This window comes from Myripristis murdjan, chromosome 13, assembly GCF_902150065.1.
Source record: "Myripristis murdjan chromosome 13, fMyrMur1.1, whole genome shotgun sequence".
Lineage (NCBI taxonomy): Eukaryota > Metazoa > Chordata > Actinopteri > Holocentriformes > Holocentridae > Myripristis > Myripristis murdjan.
Window position 1 is genome coordinate 20,101,685 of NC_043992.1, and position 17,547 is coordinate 20,119,231.

Here is a 17,547-nt window from a genome sequence, read left to right on the forward strand (position 1 = left end):
CTTTCCTAGACAGACTGATTGAATTATCATGAAAGCCCTTGATTGACTTAAAGCCCCATTAATCATTAATGGGAGATGCAAATGAAAGTAATAAGACAGGTTAAAGAAGCATTTGAACTGAGATGTGGTTTAGGGCAAAAGGAGGTGTCGCTTGACATTAGGTGTGCCTAATATGGATTACACTCCTCACCATAAATATGATATACAGGGAGTTCTTCTTTACTAAATGATCATACACACAACATCATAGTGCAGGCTCCTTGATGGGGTATAGTAATGTGTAATGATCAGCAACACTAAAAAGGGATTTTGAGGGAGAAATTATAATTTGAGAGAAGTGTAAATGACCTGTAGGCTGATGCTGGTGTCTTCCATGCTCTTCTCAGTCAGGCTGGAGATGGTGACGTTCTGGCTGTTCTCCTCAAAGTTAATCCGGCGAGACGCTCTGGACTTGGTTCTACAGGTTATAAAGAAATTAAAAAAAACAATAATCCATGAGTTTGACATTGTTACAGCTTCCAAAGAGCCAAGAGACTGTGTAGTGGCTCACTCTTAAATTTCTCATATTCCAACTCATCCTTCACTCTCTCAAAACACAAGCAAACTTCCCCCTTATATCTCTGAACACAGTTTTTGAGAGACCCGTTGGACCCGGATACAAAAATTCTGTTTTTCTTTCTACTTATTATTATTTTTAAATTGCCATTTATTACACTGACCACCAAATCACTGATTACTCGTGGAGAATTATCTTTAAATATTTGCAATTAACACATTAGACAGCTTATTGAATAGATACTTAATAGAACAAAACTTAACCCTCCTATTATGTTTGGGGTCAATTTGACCTCAGCCAATGTTTAACGTCTCTAAATAAATGATTAACATAATTTTTTCTGCTTCATATTTAATGACTTTTCCTAATGTAATGGGTACTACCGGGTAAACATGAAATTCACATGATATGTTTTCAATGTCCTGTACACACTTTGTAACGCATTGGTTATAAATAACTAAAATCTGTACTTAGAAATAACATAAAGCCATTAAAACACCAAAAAGTAATATTCCGTTCCAATTTTAGGTCAATTAGTGAGATTTTATGGTGATTTGCATATTTTTCCATAGTCGTGTGATAGGAAAGGGCTATTTAGGTAGTCAACAAAGAAACATAAAGTACCTGACACATAAACTTTGGTAACAATTTTAATTATAATAATTTTGTAGAGGTTTAAACTGCTGGGATCAAATTGACCCCAAGCATAAAAGATGTTCGTAAATTTGAACATAACAGGAGGGTTAATTGATAAAAAAAAAAAATGTGGAAAAAGTTTCGAATATTCATTTCACTCAAATATATTTCACTTTCAGCAGAGTTCATGGCAAAAGTTACAAAAAAGGGACAAAAAAAGCAGAGCAAAAGAAAATCTAATCTCCCTTTAAGAATGAGCAGGGTGTGTGTTTTCTGAAACAATGAGCACTTACATTTGTTTTAAAGTTAAAATCCCCGCCTACCTGCGACCTTCCTCCATGTTGGCCTTGATCTTGTCGACGTAGATCTCAGAGTAGAGCAGAGCGGTGAAGTGTGCAGAGCAGGACTGGGCAGCCACTGCCACCTCCAGGTAGTTCAGCTCCAGCCAGAAGTTTGAGTGGCACACCGTGCCGCAGGAGTTACTGGGACACACACAGAGTCCAGGTCACATAAACACACTGTACACACTGCGGGCCAAAGTGGACAAACACCTATTTTATACACTCCAGAGAGAGTAAGATGAACCGGATGGATACAGAACAGTTATATTTGCAAAAAAAACCTAAACATTACATGTGCCTGCATACACCTACACCCACACACACACCTACACCTACACCTACACCTACACCTACACACACACACACACACATACACAAACTGAAGGTATTTAAAAGGCAGGACAAGAGCAGGCCCAAAAAAAATATGCAGACCTCAGAAAACAAATAATCACAGAGAAACATGTGTTTATCCTGGTAAAAGGTGTTAATACACTTCACTTTGCTAACAAGACATATAAAAGCATATGTTAACGCTGTAACTACTGTTACAATAATATTACCTGTCAGAGTCCAGCGGTCTCCGCTGGTGTCTCAGGTAGTCGATAACTGACAGCATTGTGCGCAGGGAGGCCTTTTCCACCAAGCCACGGCTGGCAGCGTCAGACTCCCCTGCAAACAACAACAGATGTAAATCACTGATGACACATGAAAATCAGAGCAAGCTCTCCTTGTAGCAACAGGGGGGACGCACCACATTGTCACAGAGGAAATGTATCACCACAATCAATGTGAAAATTTAACAAGCTAACAGATAAGAAATGACTGCATATAGAGATCCTTTTTCCAGGAATGTGATCAGGAACATAAAACAGGAACAGAGGCAGGGGAGCATCATTAGAGATAAATGGGAGCAGAAAAACAACAACGCATCAGTATTTTATTTCTATTAATGAAGGTTAGAGCACAAGCCACTAAAGCAAGTGTGTATTGGTGTAACTGACTGGCTGAGACGAATGGGGGCTGACAGTGAAAAAGGAGGATGCTCCCTGGGGAATATTATAGCCTAAATCAGAAAAACTCATTAGGCAAAGATGGTATAAATTATGAGGCTGAGTCAGAATACATGGAGATGAAACAACACTTGTTGTGGCATGTGACCTACAAAAAAGATTTCCAGCCACAGGAGAGACAGGTCAACAACACTTTTCACTGTGTTCTGGGAAATTATGTTGACATGCTGTCATGAGTGGGCATTATTTATTTACATAGTCTTGAAATACTGAGTGTACAATGCCTCTAAAATTCATAATATATGTGCAATGTACAATATGTTGGTATGTAACTGTCAACATCATTATGTCAATATACCACTACACTGTATGTAAAGTTTGGCAGACTATCTGAACAAGGTCAACCAAGCTGTGGACTTAAATTATATTTCTTTTTGGATACCAATATGTGCAATATATTTGTATTTACTGTGACTTTTGTTGACATATTCATCGTTTGGTGAAAATACAGCGCTTTCTAATTAGCTTTATTACAGCAGTTTTGTTTGCTCTTTGCTTTGTCTGCAGTGTGTGCTGCTGATATGATGTGACAACTGAATTCTGTGAAGGAGAAATTAAGTTCAAAGAGTGTAAATCGCATTTATGCAGAGGTCACACTCCTGAAGACCCCGCCTGAAGAGCTCACCTGCGACAACATGGGAGTTCAGCTCAGGAAGAAAGACGCTCTTTTCTTTGGTATTTCCCACGGAGATAAAAATTCAGAGTTTCTTCTTCTTGTTTATCCCGAGGTGATACAGTTTGAAAACCACGTTGTTGCAAATTTAGAGCTTTACAAGACAGAATTTATGAGGTCCGAGTTGAAATGGACGCAGCATTAGCCAGCAGCAGCAGCAGAACCATGTCAATGTATACAAGACGATGCACTGCTGTAAATGCCAAATAAAACTTGTTAGAAATCAACCATTTTTAGGGTGGACAATGCTATATGTGCAGGGAGTTTCCCGCTTTCTAAAAGGACTTGTATCAGATTTTTTGAGGCTAAAAACAAGTGCACTGTCGGACCTCTCTAAAGCTCGTGGTGTGCTTATAGATGATGAGCAAACCAAACCTAACCTTTAAGATTTCATTTTCCTTCACTACCTGCATTTTTCCACTCATTTTTCCTGTTTTGTGTTTGAAAAGTGCTATGAGAATAAAAACAAGATTAAAAACAAAAATAAAAGACTAAAAACAAGAAGAGAAGAAGTAGAAGAACAACAACCTCTATATCTATCTATCTATCTATCTATCTATCTATCTATCTATCTATCTATCTATCTGTCTGTGTTAACCCACCAGAGTCAGTGGTGAGCGGTGTGGCCGAGCGGCTGGAGGCCTGGGCACTTCGGGAACAGAAGGTGAAGAACTCCTGGATGTGGGAGGAGAGCAGCTCCCTCCACGAGCCGTCTGAGTCCTCCAGCAGGATGGAGTGGATGATGAGGGGCAGCAGCCTCTGGCAGAAGTCCACACTCACCTGGGAGGCAGCCGGGGGAAAACCAGGTGAGGTTAGAGCTGGAAGCCTGGAGTAAAGATTGTGTACGACTGGCACAGTGAAGAATGGAGAGGATTCAGCTCTCGTAGCGTTACAGCTGGCTACTGCTTTTTATAACATGGTTTGGCTAAAGTCTGTGACTATTTTTTGTGACGATTATTTTTTACTTTTTTCCATTTGCTTTCATCATGGAGGAGACATTACATAACAAAATCAAGTGACTGAAATACAGTATTGACACTGTATAACACAAAATCTATTCACTAAGGTCACTAATCACATCTGCATCTTAAATGTACATTCATTTGCGTTCACATGGAGAGATGGAATGAAAACAAATGATGTGAATAAAAAACACTTGATCATGAAAAAGAAATTTAGCAGGAGGGTACGACTGGTGTAAGCGGTCAGATGTTCATGCAGGTACGGGTTTCTAAAGGTAACTTCCATGAGCTCACCAGACACAGAGGTCGTGAAAGCAGCAGTGCCTCGTTCCTGACCCCTCCGCTGTCCAGCAGGGCGGTGCAGAGAGCCGTCAGCCAGGTGTCATGCCCGCCCCTCTGGGGAATCCAAAACTCCTGTCTCTCCAGCCTCTCCCTGGCCTCCGAGCTCTCCTCTGCACTCACGCTAGAGACCTGACAGGGCACAGCGCTCATTAATTCATTTAATAAAGAAGCACAGACATTACATGTACATATACTGGTATTCCCACTTTATGTAAATGTAAAATTAAATAACTATATAACATTTTTATATACTATACAACGTTTTTTTTTCTTGACCAAATTTTTATTAGACTGGCTTATTCTGCAAGCTAAGTGAATATAACTGTTGCAATATTACTGCAGGATTTTTTATCTTTTATAATTTGCAAATTATATTTTTCTATTTCTTGTTTTCCCTTTCTATTTCTTACAATTTCACTTATGCTTATATATATTTTCTCTCGATAGTTAGAGCAAATGCAACTGACCCAATGTCCAATCGGGGATCAATAAAGCATTTCTGGTTCTGAACACAACGGAAAATAAATATTACATTTGGTGAATAGTTAGCTACTGTTTTTTAAAATGAGGCTGAAAACATTTCATGATTTTCCATGACTTTCGAATTCCCTGACTTTCCTGAAATTCCATGACTTTTGGGAACCCTGATATTCACAGACATGCACACATACTTATATTGATACTATGCAATCAAGAAAATTTATGTTTAATTGCCAATTTTTTTCCTCGTAAACCTGCAAAAACAAACTTTTTTGGTCTGTTTTGTTAATTCGCACAGATGGTGTGCGATGGCATGACGATGTGCTGAACTCGCTGTCAGCAGTAACGCTCACTAACACCTCCTAACCCTACAGTACCTTCTCCTTGGTCCTTCTGAAGGGGTTGAGGTAGGCCAGCATCGGGTCTCTGTTGTCTTTGTGTTGCTCCCAGAAGTCGAGTCCCATCTGAGTGGCGAGGATGTTCTTCACACACTGGGCTGCAGCTTTCCTCACCTCAATACTGGAAGACAACCACAGGACAAACGTCAGTGCATCGTCCACACACACTCAGTGTCCACTTTATCGGGCCCGCCTGCACAATCTAATGCAGTTCAGTCCAACAGCTCTGCCATCAATTCTACCTTTTAAGAAAGTTTATAATGTTCAGTTTTTGCTGACATTGTGGAGAATGTGTAACTTTAATTATACGTTTATTACTGAGGTTGTACTTTGCAGAGGTCTTATACTGGACTTAATTATGTTGAGAGGTGTTTCTATTTTTTTTCCCACAGAACTTGGGCCAGGTAAGTTGAAGGATTTTCTAAGTAGCCAACGTCAGCGAAGTATAGCCTAAAGTGAGGCATTTTTCCAACAGGTAAGTGTAGCAGGTCAACACAGACATTTCTAGCTTCAGTAGTAAGTTTTTTAAGATCAAAAATGTTGACTTCACTGCTTAAAAATAAGACTAATTTTGAAATAAAAAAGAAATGGATGGATAATTTAATTTAATGGATGAAAATAGAAAAAAATGTTTGTTGAAAGTAAGACTTCATAAATTGAAACGTAATACTATTTAATGAGTTTTAAAGGCTAATATTTATAACACAGAGTGTGAGACATTTTAAGACTTTAAGGACCTGAAGACACCCTGCAGTTCTGTGGGTGAAACTGTCTCATTGATAAGAACGGTCAATGGAAAATCAAAACCATCCGCAGGACAAGCAGGCAGGCCACGAGTACACAAAAAACAACTTAGTACGACAGCGATGAGCTGAAAGGCTTTTCAGAACGCACAAAGGAAAGCAGACGGGCCACAGCAGCAGGAGACCAGCCGGGTCCAACTCCTGCCAGCCAAGAACAAGAAGGCAAGGCAATGCTGATTGGTCCAACAAATCCTGATCTCCCTTAAAAAACACTGACAGCAGTGTCAGAATTAGAGTAAATAAAGAATGAAGAGATAAAAGACAGACATTTCAGCACCATGGCATAGTACAAAACGATGTCAGAGCACTAAAACGTCTCTTTTGTTTCCTTGTATACAGCCATTTAAATAAGACATAAAAAAACTTTGCATCCTTTCACATCAACTCATTAGTTGGTTAGTTAGCCAATCATTACTTTAAATTATAATTATTACTGATGTGAGGTTCACCGTACCAGCGGTGAGTAAGCGCATTGTTCATGCAGTCCAGGATGATGTAAAGGCACTGGGCTTCAGTGGAGGTGAAGAGGGACTCAGACTTGGCGTAAAGGGGGTCTCTGCCATGGAGCAGAGCGATGGTGGAGAAATCGATTGGTCCCAGTTCTCCCAGGCAGCCCCCCACCGCCTCTGTAGGGAAAGAAACACACAAATATAATCTGAGGGCGTCTTTATGGCTCTGGCTGACGTGCACTCCAGTTCCTCGCTGCTGCTCCCTGTATCTCATAACGCAGAACATGCCATTAAGCTGATGTCTATAGGAATAATTTATTTCAGGCAGTGAGAGAGTCCATATTTTGAGCTACAACAACAAAGGACGTTTCAAGTTGAAAGCATAACACAACATTGTCTGATTTCCCTGGCCCCTTCATGCCTTAATTGCTAAACTGCACTTGATTTTTTTCAGTGCTCAGTGTGTGGCTGGGCAAGAAGACTGTCAACTGAACCATACGGTATATCACTCTATGAATGAGGATTATAATGTTATAATGTATGTGAAATGACCATGAGCCTTCAACTTCACATTCATTTTTCAAAATCTTTTCAAGCTTTTTTTTGTGTTTGCAAAATGCTTCAAAAACTGAACATGATGAAACTGTTCAGATGTGACTTAGAGCTCAAAGTATCTAAAGAGCAGAAACTGTACCGAGGATGTCTGCTCCCCCTGGGTGGTTTGCTGCGAGCTTACAGAGCTGCAGCAGGCTGAGAACCAGCTTCACCAGCACACTCTCCGCAGGTTCAACTGGAATAAGGAGAGAGAAGAATATGAGCTTCCCAGGATAGTGACACATTTTTTTAAATACATTTATGGAGGTCATTTTAGCTTATTGGTTAAGGTTAGTGCTAGGCATAAGTTGGTTATGGCTAACATTATGGAAAGGCTGTAGAGAATGAATGCACATCTATTAGGAATGCTGTTGCTATACTAGGAAAGGTAAAGTCACCGGAGAGGGCGACACTAGAAAGAGGCACATCATACTCAATACGTACGTCAATACTGTATTTCATCATACTATTTCTTCATACTTTAAACTGCAACCAGCTAAGTGGGTCTAAAACCCAGGTAACCACTGAGCCAAAATGGAAGCCATGCTCGGTGGAGCAGGCGACAGCATGAGAGTTTTTGCACAACGCTGTACCGTGGCTCTCTTTGAGCAGCTCTCTGATCTGTCCCTTGTTGTCATGGAGCTGTCTGGTCAGCTGCTTCAGCCCCTCCAGCCTGGTCAGCGGTAAATAGTCACAAGACGTCACTGACAGGAAGTGTGTAATCTCCTGTGGCAAGGCAACATGGGATACGAGGTTAAGGCATCATGATATTTGATGGTTATGTGTTTAAAGAAATGAGACGTCAACTGGAATGGTTGTATAAAATCATAACTATATAATGTACCTTTACATCATAGAAAACTTGATAATTACTATTGATCAAACAGCTGAGTAAAAATAAGTATCAATAAATGAGAGGCTACTTATAGGAAACAAATGGTGGCAAACAATTGTGTCCACAGGTGCCAAAAAGGATGTGTGGCTGGTATAAAATATCAAGTGTTACACGTGTTTTGATTGTGTTTGTATCTGCTGCCGTTACCTGTTGCAGGGTGAATGTCCCGGTGCTGTACTTCAGATTGTGCTGCACTGAGCGCAGCTCTCTGAATTCGGGGCGGTCAGGGAAGGGCTCCAGGCTGCAGATGGCGCCCTTCAGCTTCTGCTGGTTCTCTATCACCAGAAACTGCAGCAGACTGAGCACCTACAGGGGTAGACAGTAGTTAAAAGAAAATGAAATAAAAATATAGACATATTTTTACTTCAACTCAAAATGCTCATGTTCGAAACTATATTTTGATGTGCATTTTTCTTGTATCACCCACAAATCCTTTCAAATAGTTCTATTACTTATTTATACTACTGTAAATTATAGATTGGGTTCGGTGCAATCTTGAAACTGATCGTCCTGAAAAACTCCCTTTAAAATCACATGTGAAAGACAATGCTGAAGTTAGTTAAAAGTCTTATGATATAGGCTCTCTTGTCCTGTGGTGTCTAAACTAGCAACAAAAATTACAAATTCTGAAATAATATGAGGTTTGAAAGTCTTTTTTTGCAATATCTCACAGGTATTCCTCAGTATTACAATTACAATACACAGGTATTACATATATATTATCTATTATTAAGTTAAGACTTTAATAACCTTTAGTGGCAATTTTGGGGAATCCGTGGTTTTTTGGAAGTAAATTCTGCATGGTCTCTAGCCTGTTTGTTGTGGTAAATTTCACGGCATGTAAAAAGCAGAATCCCAGCGCTCACCTGCTGAGAGATGGTGGGCCGGCTGGTCACCTGAGCCGTGAGACTCCCGATGATGACCTGCAGGTGGGAGTCCAGAGCGCCGTCACAGAACTGCAGGACGGCCCGACACACTTCAGTCAGCAGGTCACAGCACAGAGCGAGGCTTCTGCTCGAAACCTCGTCACAGTGCTCTGATCTGAGGACAGGAAAAACACATACGCACACACACACACGTGTGAAACCACGACAAGGAAGATGGTGTGTGATAGCACATGCCTGTATGTGTCGACATGTGTCAATTCAACTGTGAGTGTGTGTGTGTGTGCGTACCAACCTGCTGTCGATGTGGTGGATGAGTGTGTAGATGATGTCTCTCAGGACGAAGGCCCAGGCTCCTCCCAGGCCGTCCTTCAGCTCCCTGAGCAGCAGGCTGACAAACAGGTGATACATCAGCAGGATGCGATGACGCTCGTAGCTGTTGGTCGTCTCCGCCGCCCTCTCACACACCGCCAGCAGAATCCTCTGGATGGAAATCTACAACACAAGCCGATCACATCAAGAATTACAATAACACAAACACAGGACAGGGAGAGCAAAAATATCTCAGTGTTAGTGTTAAAGTCAGTCTATAGCGACAGCAGTTGTAATGGAGGGCTTGGACCATCAGTTTCAATTTGGTTCATTAGATTCACTGGACAAAATAACTGCCCTAAATCCTTTGTCCAATCATTTAAGAAGTACACGCTTCTGTGTCCAATGAATGAGGAAAATCAAGCAGTTTGCCATCATTTTGAACATGTTACTCAAAGCTTTTGGTATCAGATATTAGTCTAGGCTCTTGTGCAGCAGTTCTCAACCTGGGGCACATGGAAACCCCAGGGGTCCTTGATGGAGTTCTGCTTGGTCATCATATGCACATTACTCATGTTAATTGAAAATCTCTTTTGTGTATATATGTCTCGTGAAAGCACCAAAAGTCAGCCCTTCATTATCAACACAATATTAACAAAAAAAAAAAAAAAAATCATTAGAGGCCATAAATAAGACGTCTTACCGGGGTCTTAGAGAGAATGGCTACCAGTGACTTGTGGTTGGCACTGTGACACTTGCTCAGGTAGTCCAGTGTAGCTTTGATGACATAGGAGCTAAAGTACGGTGGGTTTGGTGCAGGATCCAGCTCCCTGTGTTAACAGATAGATATAGACTTTGATATTTTATTCAGGGAAAAAACAGAGGTGTTATCTGCAGAGTAACACCAGGGTTTGATAATTACCCTATAAAGCGCCTGAGGTCTCCTCTCTCCCCTTCAGGTCCAGCTCCTTCATACAGAGTCATCAGCAGCTCCACCACAATGTCTGGCAGGTTACTGTGGATCAGACTGTCTATTTGCTGTGGGGAAAAAAAGCATTAACTATTTGTATGTTATGTTTTTTCCCCAGTCTCCCTCTTAGTCTGCTCTTTTTTTGAATTCAACTTCTCAAAAAACATCCCCAAAACTCTGGCCTCCCCTCACCTGTTTGCCCAGGCAGTTGGCATCTTTGAGCAGGTCATACACCTTGTGGGCCGTCTCTCTCTGCTGGGCGACCTGTGCGTCCTGGCCCGACAAAGCAAAGTATGGCAGAATGTTGACCATGATCTTGGGGAAGCAATCAGCCAGCAGCTCTCTCCAGTCCTTCTCCAGATGGCTGCCGATGGACTTCACCTGCTCAAAGTCGTCCAGGAAGACCAGGTGGGGGATCAACACCTGGTAGGAAGAGCTAACGGAGCACGGAAGACAACCGGGATGAAATTAAAAACAGTATGTTATGGAGGGGCTCAGTCATCATCAGCCCTCACTAAAACAGCATCAGATGGATTAACGTTTATCTCCTCACCTGTAGAAATCTTCCAGTGTCTCATGGTTTAGCAGAGTGTAGGGGAAGGACTGAAGAGTGTAGAGCTCGTCAGACTCTCTCTGTCCCAGCCACTCGGCCACCAAGTAGTCCAGGTGAGAACTGACAAATGTTTTCACACTCTTGTATCCCAGAGCTCTGGAAACACTGCACAACATCTGAGGAGGATAGAAGGGAAACACACTGTGGTGTCTTATTCTGTTTGAACAAAGGAGCCTGCTCTGCCTGTGGTCTCTGTGTTGTTTGGGAAATCCTTGATTAGTTTTTTTTTTTTTTTTTTTAATGGTAGCATAGAATAGAATAGAATAGAATGCCTTTATTGTCACTATACACATGTACAATGAGATTAAGAGCAGCTCCTTCAGTGCAAACATAGAATAAAGAACAAAATAAAAAAAAGATAGATTCCAATATAAATAAATGTAAGTAATGTAAGATAAAATAAGTAAAATAAGTTATATATACAGTATGGTGGGAGCCTATAAAATGCATACAATAAAAGTTTCAAATGCACACGTCTCAGAGTATCCCAAGTTGTATGTTCTACTAATCATAAAGATCATGTAGGTTTATTAAAGCAGGCAGTGTTTTTGGTTATAGATTCCTAAAAGTTAAATTACATACAGTCTTGCCAAAAGAGTATTGTTGAATGTTTTTAATACTGGACCACTGGCAGCCATTGTACTGCAATATGAAACACACATTTCAAAAAAGAACCACATTTCAATGAATATATGTATCGATTATGTGATTAATCTTCATCTAAAGAATTCAATACTGATTCTCAAAATCCTGAGATCGATCTTTCAGTCTACGCCTTTTTCAGTTGATGTGCGAAGATTTTTGCTAAATGCTATTTGTAGCGTACTTGCCGTCCTCAGATGTCGTATGATGAACTACCAACCTACAGCAGGTCAGTTGACTAAATTACAGGTTTTAAACGAATGAATGAAAAATGGCAGGAACTTGCTGCCTGAGTCAAGCGCCATCAAGTCTCAAGGCAGACATGTTGATGCATTTTGGAGTGGGTTACTGTTAAAATCAATGGGCAGCACAGTGACGCAATGATTAGAACTGATGATTAGAGTCCTGAGTTTGATTCCTAACCAGTCTATGAGGGTCTGGGTGGGTTTCTGCCGGTTTCCTCCCGCAAATTCATACAGACCAGGTGAATTGGAGATACTAAACTGCCCTTAGGTGTGAATGTGTCTGTGTCTGTCTTGGGACGGACTGGCAACCTGTCTAGGGTGTTTCTCCATCTTCTCCCCAATGAGCGCAAGGATAGGCTCCAGCACCCCCCAACCATAATTAGGATAAGTGGCTTTGTAAATAAATGAAAAAGAGTGGGCGAATCAATCCAAACCAGTATAAAATTGATACTGGACAGTTTTTTTCCCCAGAAACTACTTTCATAACATCACTGCAAAATTACAAACGTGTGGTATTCCATTTTCCATTTTCAAACCAATTCTTCTGTGATTCCCACAGCGGGATCTTAAAGACCAGCCCACAACAAGCAACACGGTGCGCCCCCTACCTTTTTCATGAGCTGTTCCTCTATATTGTTTTCTTTGAATGACTGAAAGAGGGCAAACAGCGACTGTTTCTCGCAGACCGGGCTGCAGCACAGCACCACAGACACACTCTTGAGCAGGGTGGCCTTACGGTTCAATGTCTCATCCTGCAGGTCCTCTGAAGAACCGCCTCTCTGTGGACACATGAGTGCACAGAAGCATAAATGACACACAAACACCAAAGGTCAAAAGAGGGGAATACTGACAGATAATAAAGTCTGAGTGATTTGTGGCAATGTTGCATGTGAACATTCATCTTACCGGCAGCCTCATTCCCTCCTGAGCTTTCAGGTAGATGTTCTCAAAGGCCTTCTGCTGGTGTTTAAGGGGCAGCATCTTCCTCTTGTCTGGCTGGTCTGGACTCATCTCCACAAACAGCCTGGACAGAGGGAACAACAACAAAAAGTGGACTTAACATTCATATTACATCAATAAGGTCATATTTACCCTCCCATCAGTTCCATATACACATTTTCTGACTATCTAGCCATCCATCAGTCATATCTGCAAATCAATCATATCTATCACCTGTAGCGTTCTATCTACCTTGGTAGCAAAAGCCTACCTCTCCACCGACATGGCGACCAGCATGCGGACTTGATGGTGGGTGTCCGCAAGATGGGACGGAAGGATGGCTGACACCGGACGTTCCTCTTCCTTCAGGTATAGGACTGCCCATTTACAACACGGGTCAGCCTGGCATAAGAGGAAAAAAAAGAGGTCAAAAGTACCAAAAAAAAAGTAATGGAGTTGACAAAAAAATGCGGTGACAAAGGTAAAGAACCTATCAAAAATAAAATGGAGGAAAATTAAAGTATACCGAAAAGCAGCAATATCATCAACCTGCAGGCACAGAGACTGCCAGACTCACAGTTTTAGACTAATGATTACAGGCCAGTGCTCTTAAACAGGTTAGAGACAGTCAAGATTAGACATGGATTTTCTCAGTTTATGGTCAGGATATGGACCTGCTGTAAATATTTTGCCAGCTTCAGGGCCATTTTCAGCTCTGTCTTAAACTGCAATGGTTCTCCATGCTTGCAGTTTGATGGACCTCAAAGGTAGAGAAGAGGGTGCCACTTTTCCATTTTTTTTTTTTTTTTTTGTTAATTTTCTTACTCTACCTGCCATATGACCAAACACGATGGTGTTCTGATCTAAAAATCATCATGGCTGATAAAATAGTGAAGTGGCTAATGGAGTTTAGATTCCACAAGCCACTGAGGAATGGGGAAGGGAAAAGGTAATTTCTTCTTCTGTAAAGTTTGATATGAACAAGATCCCTTGATGTTTTAAAGCTGTCACATAGTTTTTGTCTTAGATCAGAGTGACAAACAGTATTTCAGACATAATAATCCAAGATTTGAACCCTGTGCAGAAACAGCCAACGCATTTCCTTATGCTGGGCCAGAGATCCTCGATGAGAGCTCACCTCCAACAAGGCAACCAGACATCGTACTAAAGCAGCTCGCACAGATGCCGTGCATTTTCCAGTTTGGGCAAGGAAACTGCAACAGAGCACAATATATGTCAGAAACTGATTCACACAAAGTACTGCCACATTATAATTAAGAGTGACGGTATGCAGCAATACAATGGATTGCTTATGCAGAAACAGACTCTGATTACTCACAAAATACATGTTTTAAAAGTCTGAAACAGAAAGCATCCTTTCAAACTCTCAATATTTTTGAACAAGACACGGCCTATTTCATGATCAACTTTTCTCACTACCCTCTGAAGACTACAGGTGCACCAGGGGCTCCCAGTGACTCTATGCTTGGCCCTTTTATGCCACTAACCAGAAGCCGGACACAACTTTCAGCAGCGCTCCCTGAACATGTATCATTTCATCTGGCAGGTGCTGGGTTCTCCCCAGGCTCCTGACTGAAGGTAATAACGCCGGCAGCACAGCAGCACAGATCTCCTGGTCCTGACGGTACAGGGAGCATAGGTCCCTGTGAACACAACAAGAAGAAATCATTATCCATGGCTGCCTTTAGCCCCTTCAAACACAAAACAGATATTGATAACAACTGCCACAATTTCACCATCCACATGCATCTGTGTGAGAGGAAAGCTTCCTTACGCCAGAGGTCTGAGCAGAGAATCAAACTCCTCTGGAAAGAGCGAGTCCTCGGCAGGAAGCTTCTTCAGCAGAACGAGGTACTGGAGGAGGAGGAGATATGATGAGCGCTTTTCTTCATATCAACATGGAGGTGCAAAGTATCAGCATCATCAGTGGCAACCGTTTAACAAAGCAGTGCTATGCTCCTTGGAGTCACATCATATTCATGTTTCACAGACAACATAGACAGCTTAACTTCTTAACCATGCTAACAATCCTTTTTTGCTATTCTCTTCCATTACAGTGAAGCATGGCTTTTCCGGGCCTATTGCTTTTATTAAACTGCATTAAAGCTAGGATAGGCAGTTTTCTGGAAAAGGAAAAAAAAAAGAGAGAGAATTTCACATTATGGCCCTTCTCCTGCAGCCCTCCCCATCCGAAGCCCCTCCAACAAGACAAGCACAGGCATATGCCACGAAATCTAAGCAAGACTTGTGAAACTTGTACAGAAGTTGATAATCTATCCATATAAAAAAAATACTTTTAGCCAATCTCTTAGTTACACTAAGATTGTTAAAGTGAAGCAGCCATTTCGAGTTGGTCTCGGTCACCACTACCCACCATGTTGAGATGCAGGGCTCTGCTGACGTCCATCTGATCCAACAGCTGCAACAGCCTGCGACGCACCTCCTGTGGTTTGAAGAGGAGGCCGTGGGTGGGCTGGACGCAGCTGCATTCACACAGGAACTCCAAGACAGCGAGTAGAGCCAGGTCCTGGTGGGCCAGGTGCTCTTCTGTTAACAGGCTTTTAGCACCTGAAGGAGGACAGAGCATGATGTCCTATAATTCAGCTAGAAACACACTAATAGGATGAGCAGCAACTTCACTGAGAAATTAGATCATTTTGTTGGTTGTCTGTTTTACCCCAGTCTTACCAAATATGATACAGCTTCAATTTCACAGGCAATCTGTTTGGCATAGGCTGAGTCTTACTGGATGCTTGTTTACATACATATCACTTCTATCAATACCACTAATGATTTATATGGTTGAAAGAAATCTGCTATTTAACTCAGTTGTAGCTGCACTGGAAATGTCTAAATGTGATGTTGAATCATCGATGTTTGGCTAGTTAAATAATTACAAAATGTGCCCAAAAATGCACAGTGCATTCTAAGTGTTTTAAGTAATTATGACATTGAAGTCTAAAGGGATTTTTCCTTTAAAAATGGTCCAAAGCAAGGTACACATTTACACAGTGAGTAACACCATCTTACCAGAGCCACAGGAATTGTCATTGTTTTCTCCCGAGTGTCTGTGGGAATCGCTGCTGCTGGTGTGGGGCTCCTCGTCGTCGTCCAACAAGTCACCCGTTTGTTGAGTCCTGGTCGTGTCCCAGTCATCATCCATGTGATCGTCCTCATCCACAGCGCTCACTCTGCCTTGTCTGCTCAGCTGAGATGACAAGGCAGTCAGCCTCATTCAGCAACAACATGTTTGCTCTCTGTAGCTCAGTGAATAGAGCATGGTGCTGACTGCACTGAGGTAAGGTTTGGTTTACACTGAGACTGTGCATGGATAAAAAACAGTTATGGAGCAAAACCAAAGTTTAAGAATAGGCTGCAAAAAAAGAAAAAGAAACAAATGTCTGTAGTGTTTTGGGGAGGTTACTATTCTGCAGAGAAAAACTATGTTTGCAGTCTCTTCTTGGATGCTGTTGTTACCAGGGATGCAAAATATGAAGATCTGATTCTGGCCACAAATAGATGTGCCTGTCACTTACCAACAGTTTGCAGATCTCTGCCAGCTCACTGAGAAGACTGGAGGGAAGAATCATCATGAACAGAGCAGAGGAGGCGGGACAAGCATTATCCTGTGGAGGGGGAAAGGAGAGCTTTAAGACAGGGCTGAACAATTAATTAAAATATTATTCAAACCACAATATGGCCAAGTGCAATATCCAAATTGCAGGAACTGTAATTTTTGGATAAAGATTGAATACGTAACAAAATTTCATTATAAATTAAGTATTATCGTGCTACAGAGACTCCCTGGCCTAAAAATTGTATCGTTCAGGTGTATGAAAACATGTTTGTTTGGTACAGCAAAAAACACATCATCATTCCCATCAAATCCGTGAATCATAATGTAATCACAATATCTGTAAAAATAATCACAATATGATTTTTTTAAACATTGTCCCAGCCCTTATTTAAGCGACTCCTAACAAGGCTTTTTAGAAACAGATTCATGATAATAAGAATTTTGGGCCCACAGAATGCTGTTTTGTACTTTTTTCCAATTCGCATAACATTTAGAACTGGTGAAAAAAAATGACAAAACAATATTGACTTGACTGACCACCGCTTTCTGAGAAATGGATGTGGTTAAATAGATGGTTAAGCCAGTAGCTCAGAGTAATTGGTCTGTACTGTCCAAATGCTGACTTGATTTATCTAATGATGTTTATTTATTTATTTATTTTGTAAAGATTATTTTTTTTGGCATTTCTGCTTTATTTGACAGTCACAGTAGAGATAGACAGGAAAGGCAGGGGAGAGAGGGGGGATGATGTGCAGCAAGGACTCGGATTCGAACCCCAGTCGCTGCGATCGGGACTAAGCCCTGGTACATGGTGCGGCCGATGTTTATTTGAAACACAGGCGAGTGTCACCTTGGCTTTTCTGCTGGCTGACAGAGCACAGAGCTTCATGACGGACCTCAGCGTGGTCATGGTTCTATCCTCTGCCATCTTCACTTTCACATTGGAGACAAACTCACTGAAGTCCTGGGCCACGGACTACAATGCAAACCAAAAACACACAGACAGCCTTTATTTTAAAGTTTACATTTATCTTCAAGAGTAATTTAGGGTACACACCTATATACTGATTTATACAGGGGCGATTTTCAAAATGAACACGGGCTTGTGTTTTCACGAGACCTTTATTTTACTAAGTGAACTTCTG

General features: G+C 41.4%; 1 protein-coding gene across 3 annotated transcripts in view; it reads right to left on the minus strand.

Moving 5' to 3' along the window:
* Positions 1-17,547, minus strand: part of atm (ATM serine/threonine kinase) — a 42,072-nt gene that overhangs the window by 16,177 nt on the left and 8,348 nt on the right. For all 3 annotated transcript variants that reach the window (XM_030066896.1, XM_030066895.1, XM_030066897.1), the window contains 26 exons: positions 17,253-17,378; positions 16,362-16,451; positions 15,856-16,033; positions 15,200-15,393; positions 14,600-14,679; positions 14,313-14,468; positions 13,943-14,018; positions 13,076-13,206; positions 12,772-12,889; positions 12,474-12,644; positions 10,919-11,094; positions 10,558-10,801; positions 10,318-10,433; positions 10,099-10,225; positions 9,379-9,578; positions 9,066-9,240; positions 8,347-8,505; positions 7,898-8,030; positions 7,405-7,500; positions 6,716-6,887; positions 5,438-5,579; positions 4,533-4,709; positions 3,879-4,056; positions 2,094-2,202; positions 1,516-1,674; positions 349-457 (listed from right to left, as the gene is read on the minus strand). In XM_030066896.1, the coding sequence (XP_029922756.1) occupies positions 349-457; positions 1,516-1,674; positions 2,094-2,202; positions 3,879-4,056; positions 4,533-4,709; positions 5,438-5,579; positions 6,716-6,887; positions 7,405-7,500; positions 7,898-8,030; positions 8,347-8,505; positions 9,066-9,240; positions 9,379-9,578; positions 10,099-10,225; positions 10,318-10,433; positions 10,558-10,801; positions 10,919-11,094; positions 12,474-12,644; positions 12,772-12,889; positions 13,076-13,206; positions 13,943-14,018; positions 14,313-14,468; positions 14,600-14,679; positions 15,200-15,393; positions 15,856-16,033; positions 16,362-16,451; positions 17,253-17,378 (3,792 nt within the window). The remainder of the gene's footprint in view (positions 1-348; positions 458-1,515; positions 1,675-2,093; positions 2,203-3,878; positions 4,057-4,532; positions 4,710-5,437; positions 5,580-6,715; positions 6,888-7,404; positions 7,501-7,897; positions 8,031-8,346; positions 8,506-9,065; positions 9,241-9,378; positions 9,579-10,098; positions 10,226-10,317; positions 10,434-10,557; positions 10,802-10,918; positions 11,095-12,473; positions 12,645-12,771; positions 12,890-13,075; positions 13,207-13,942; positions 14,019-14,312; positions 14,469-14,599; positions 14,680-15,199; positions 15,394-15,855; positions 16,034-16,361; positions 16,452-17,252; positions 17,379-17,547) is intronic.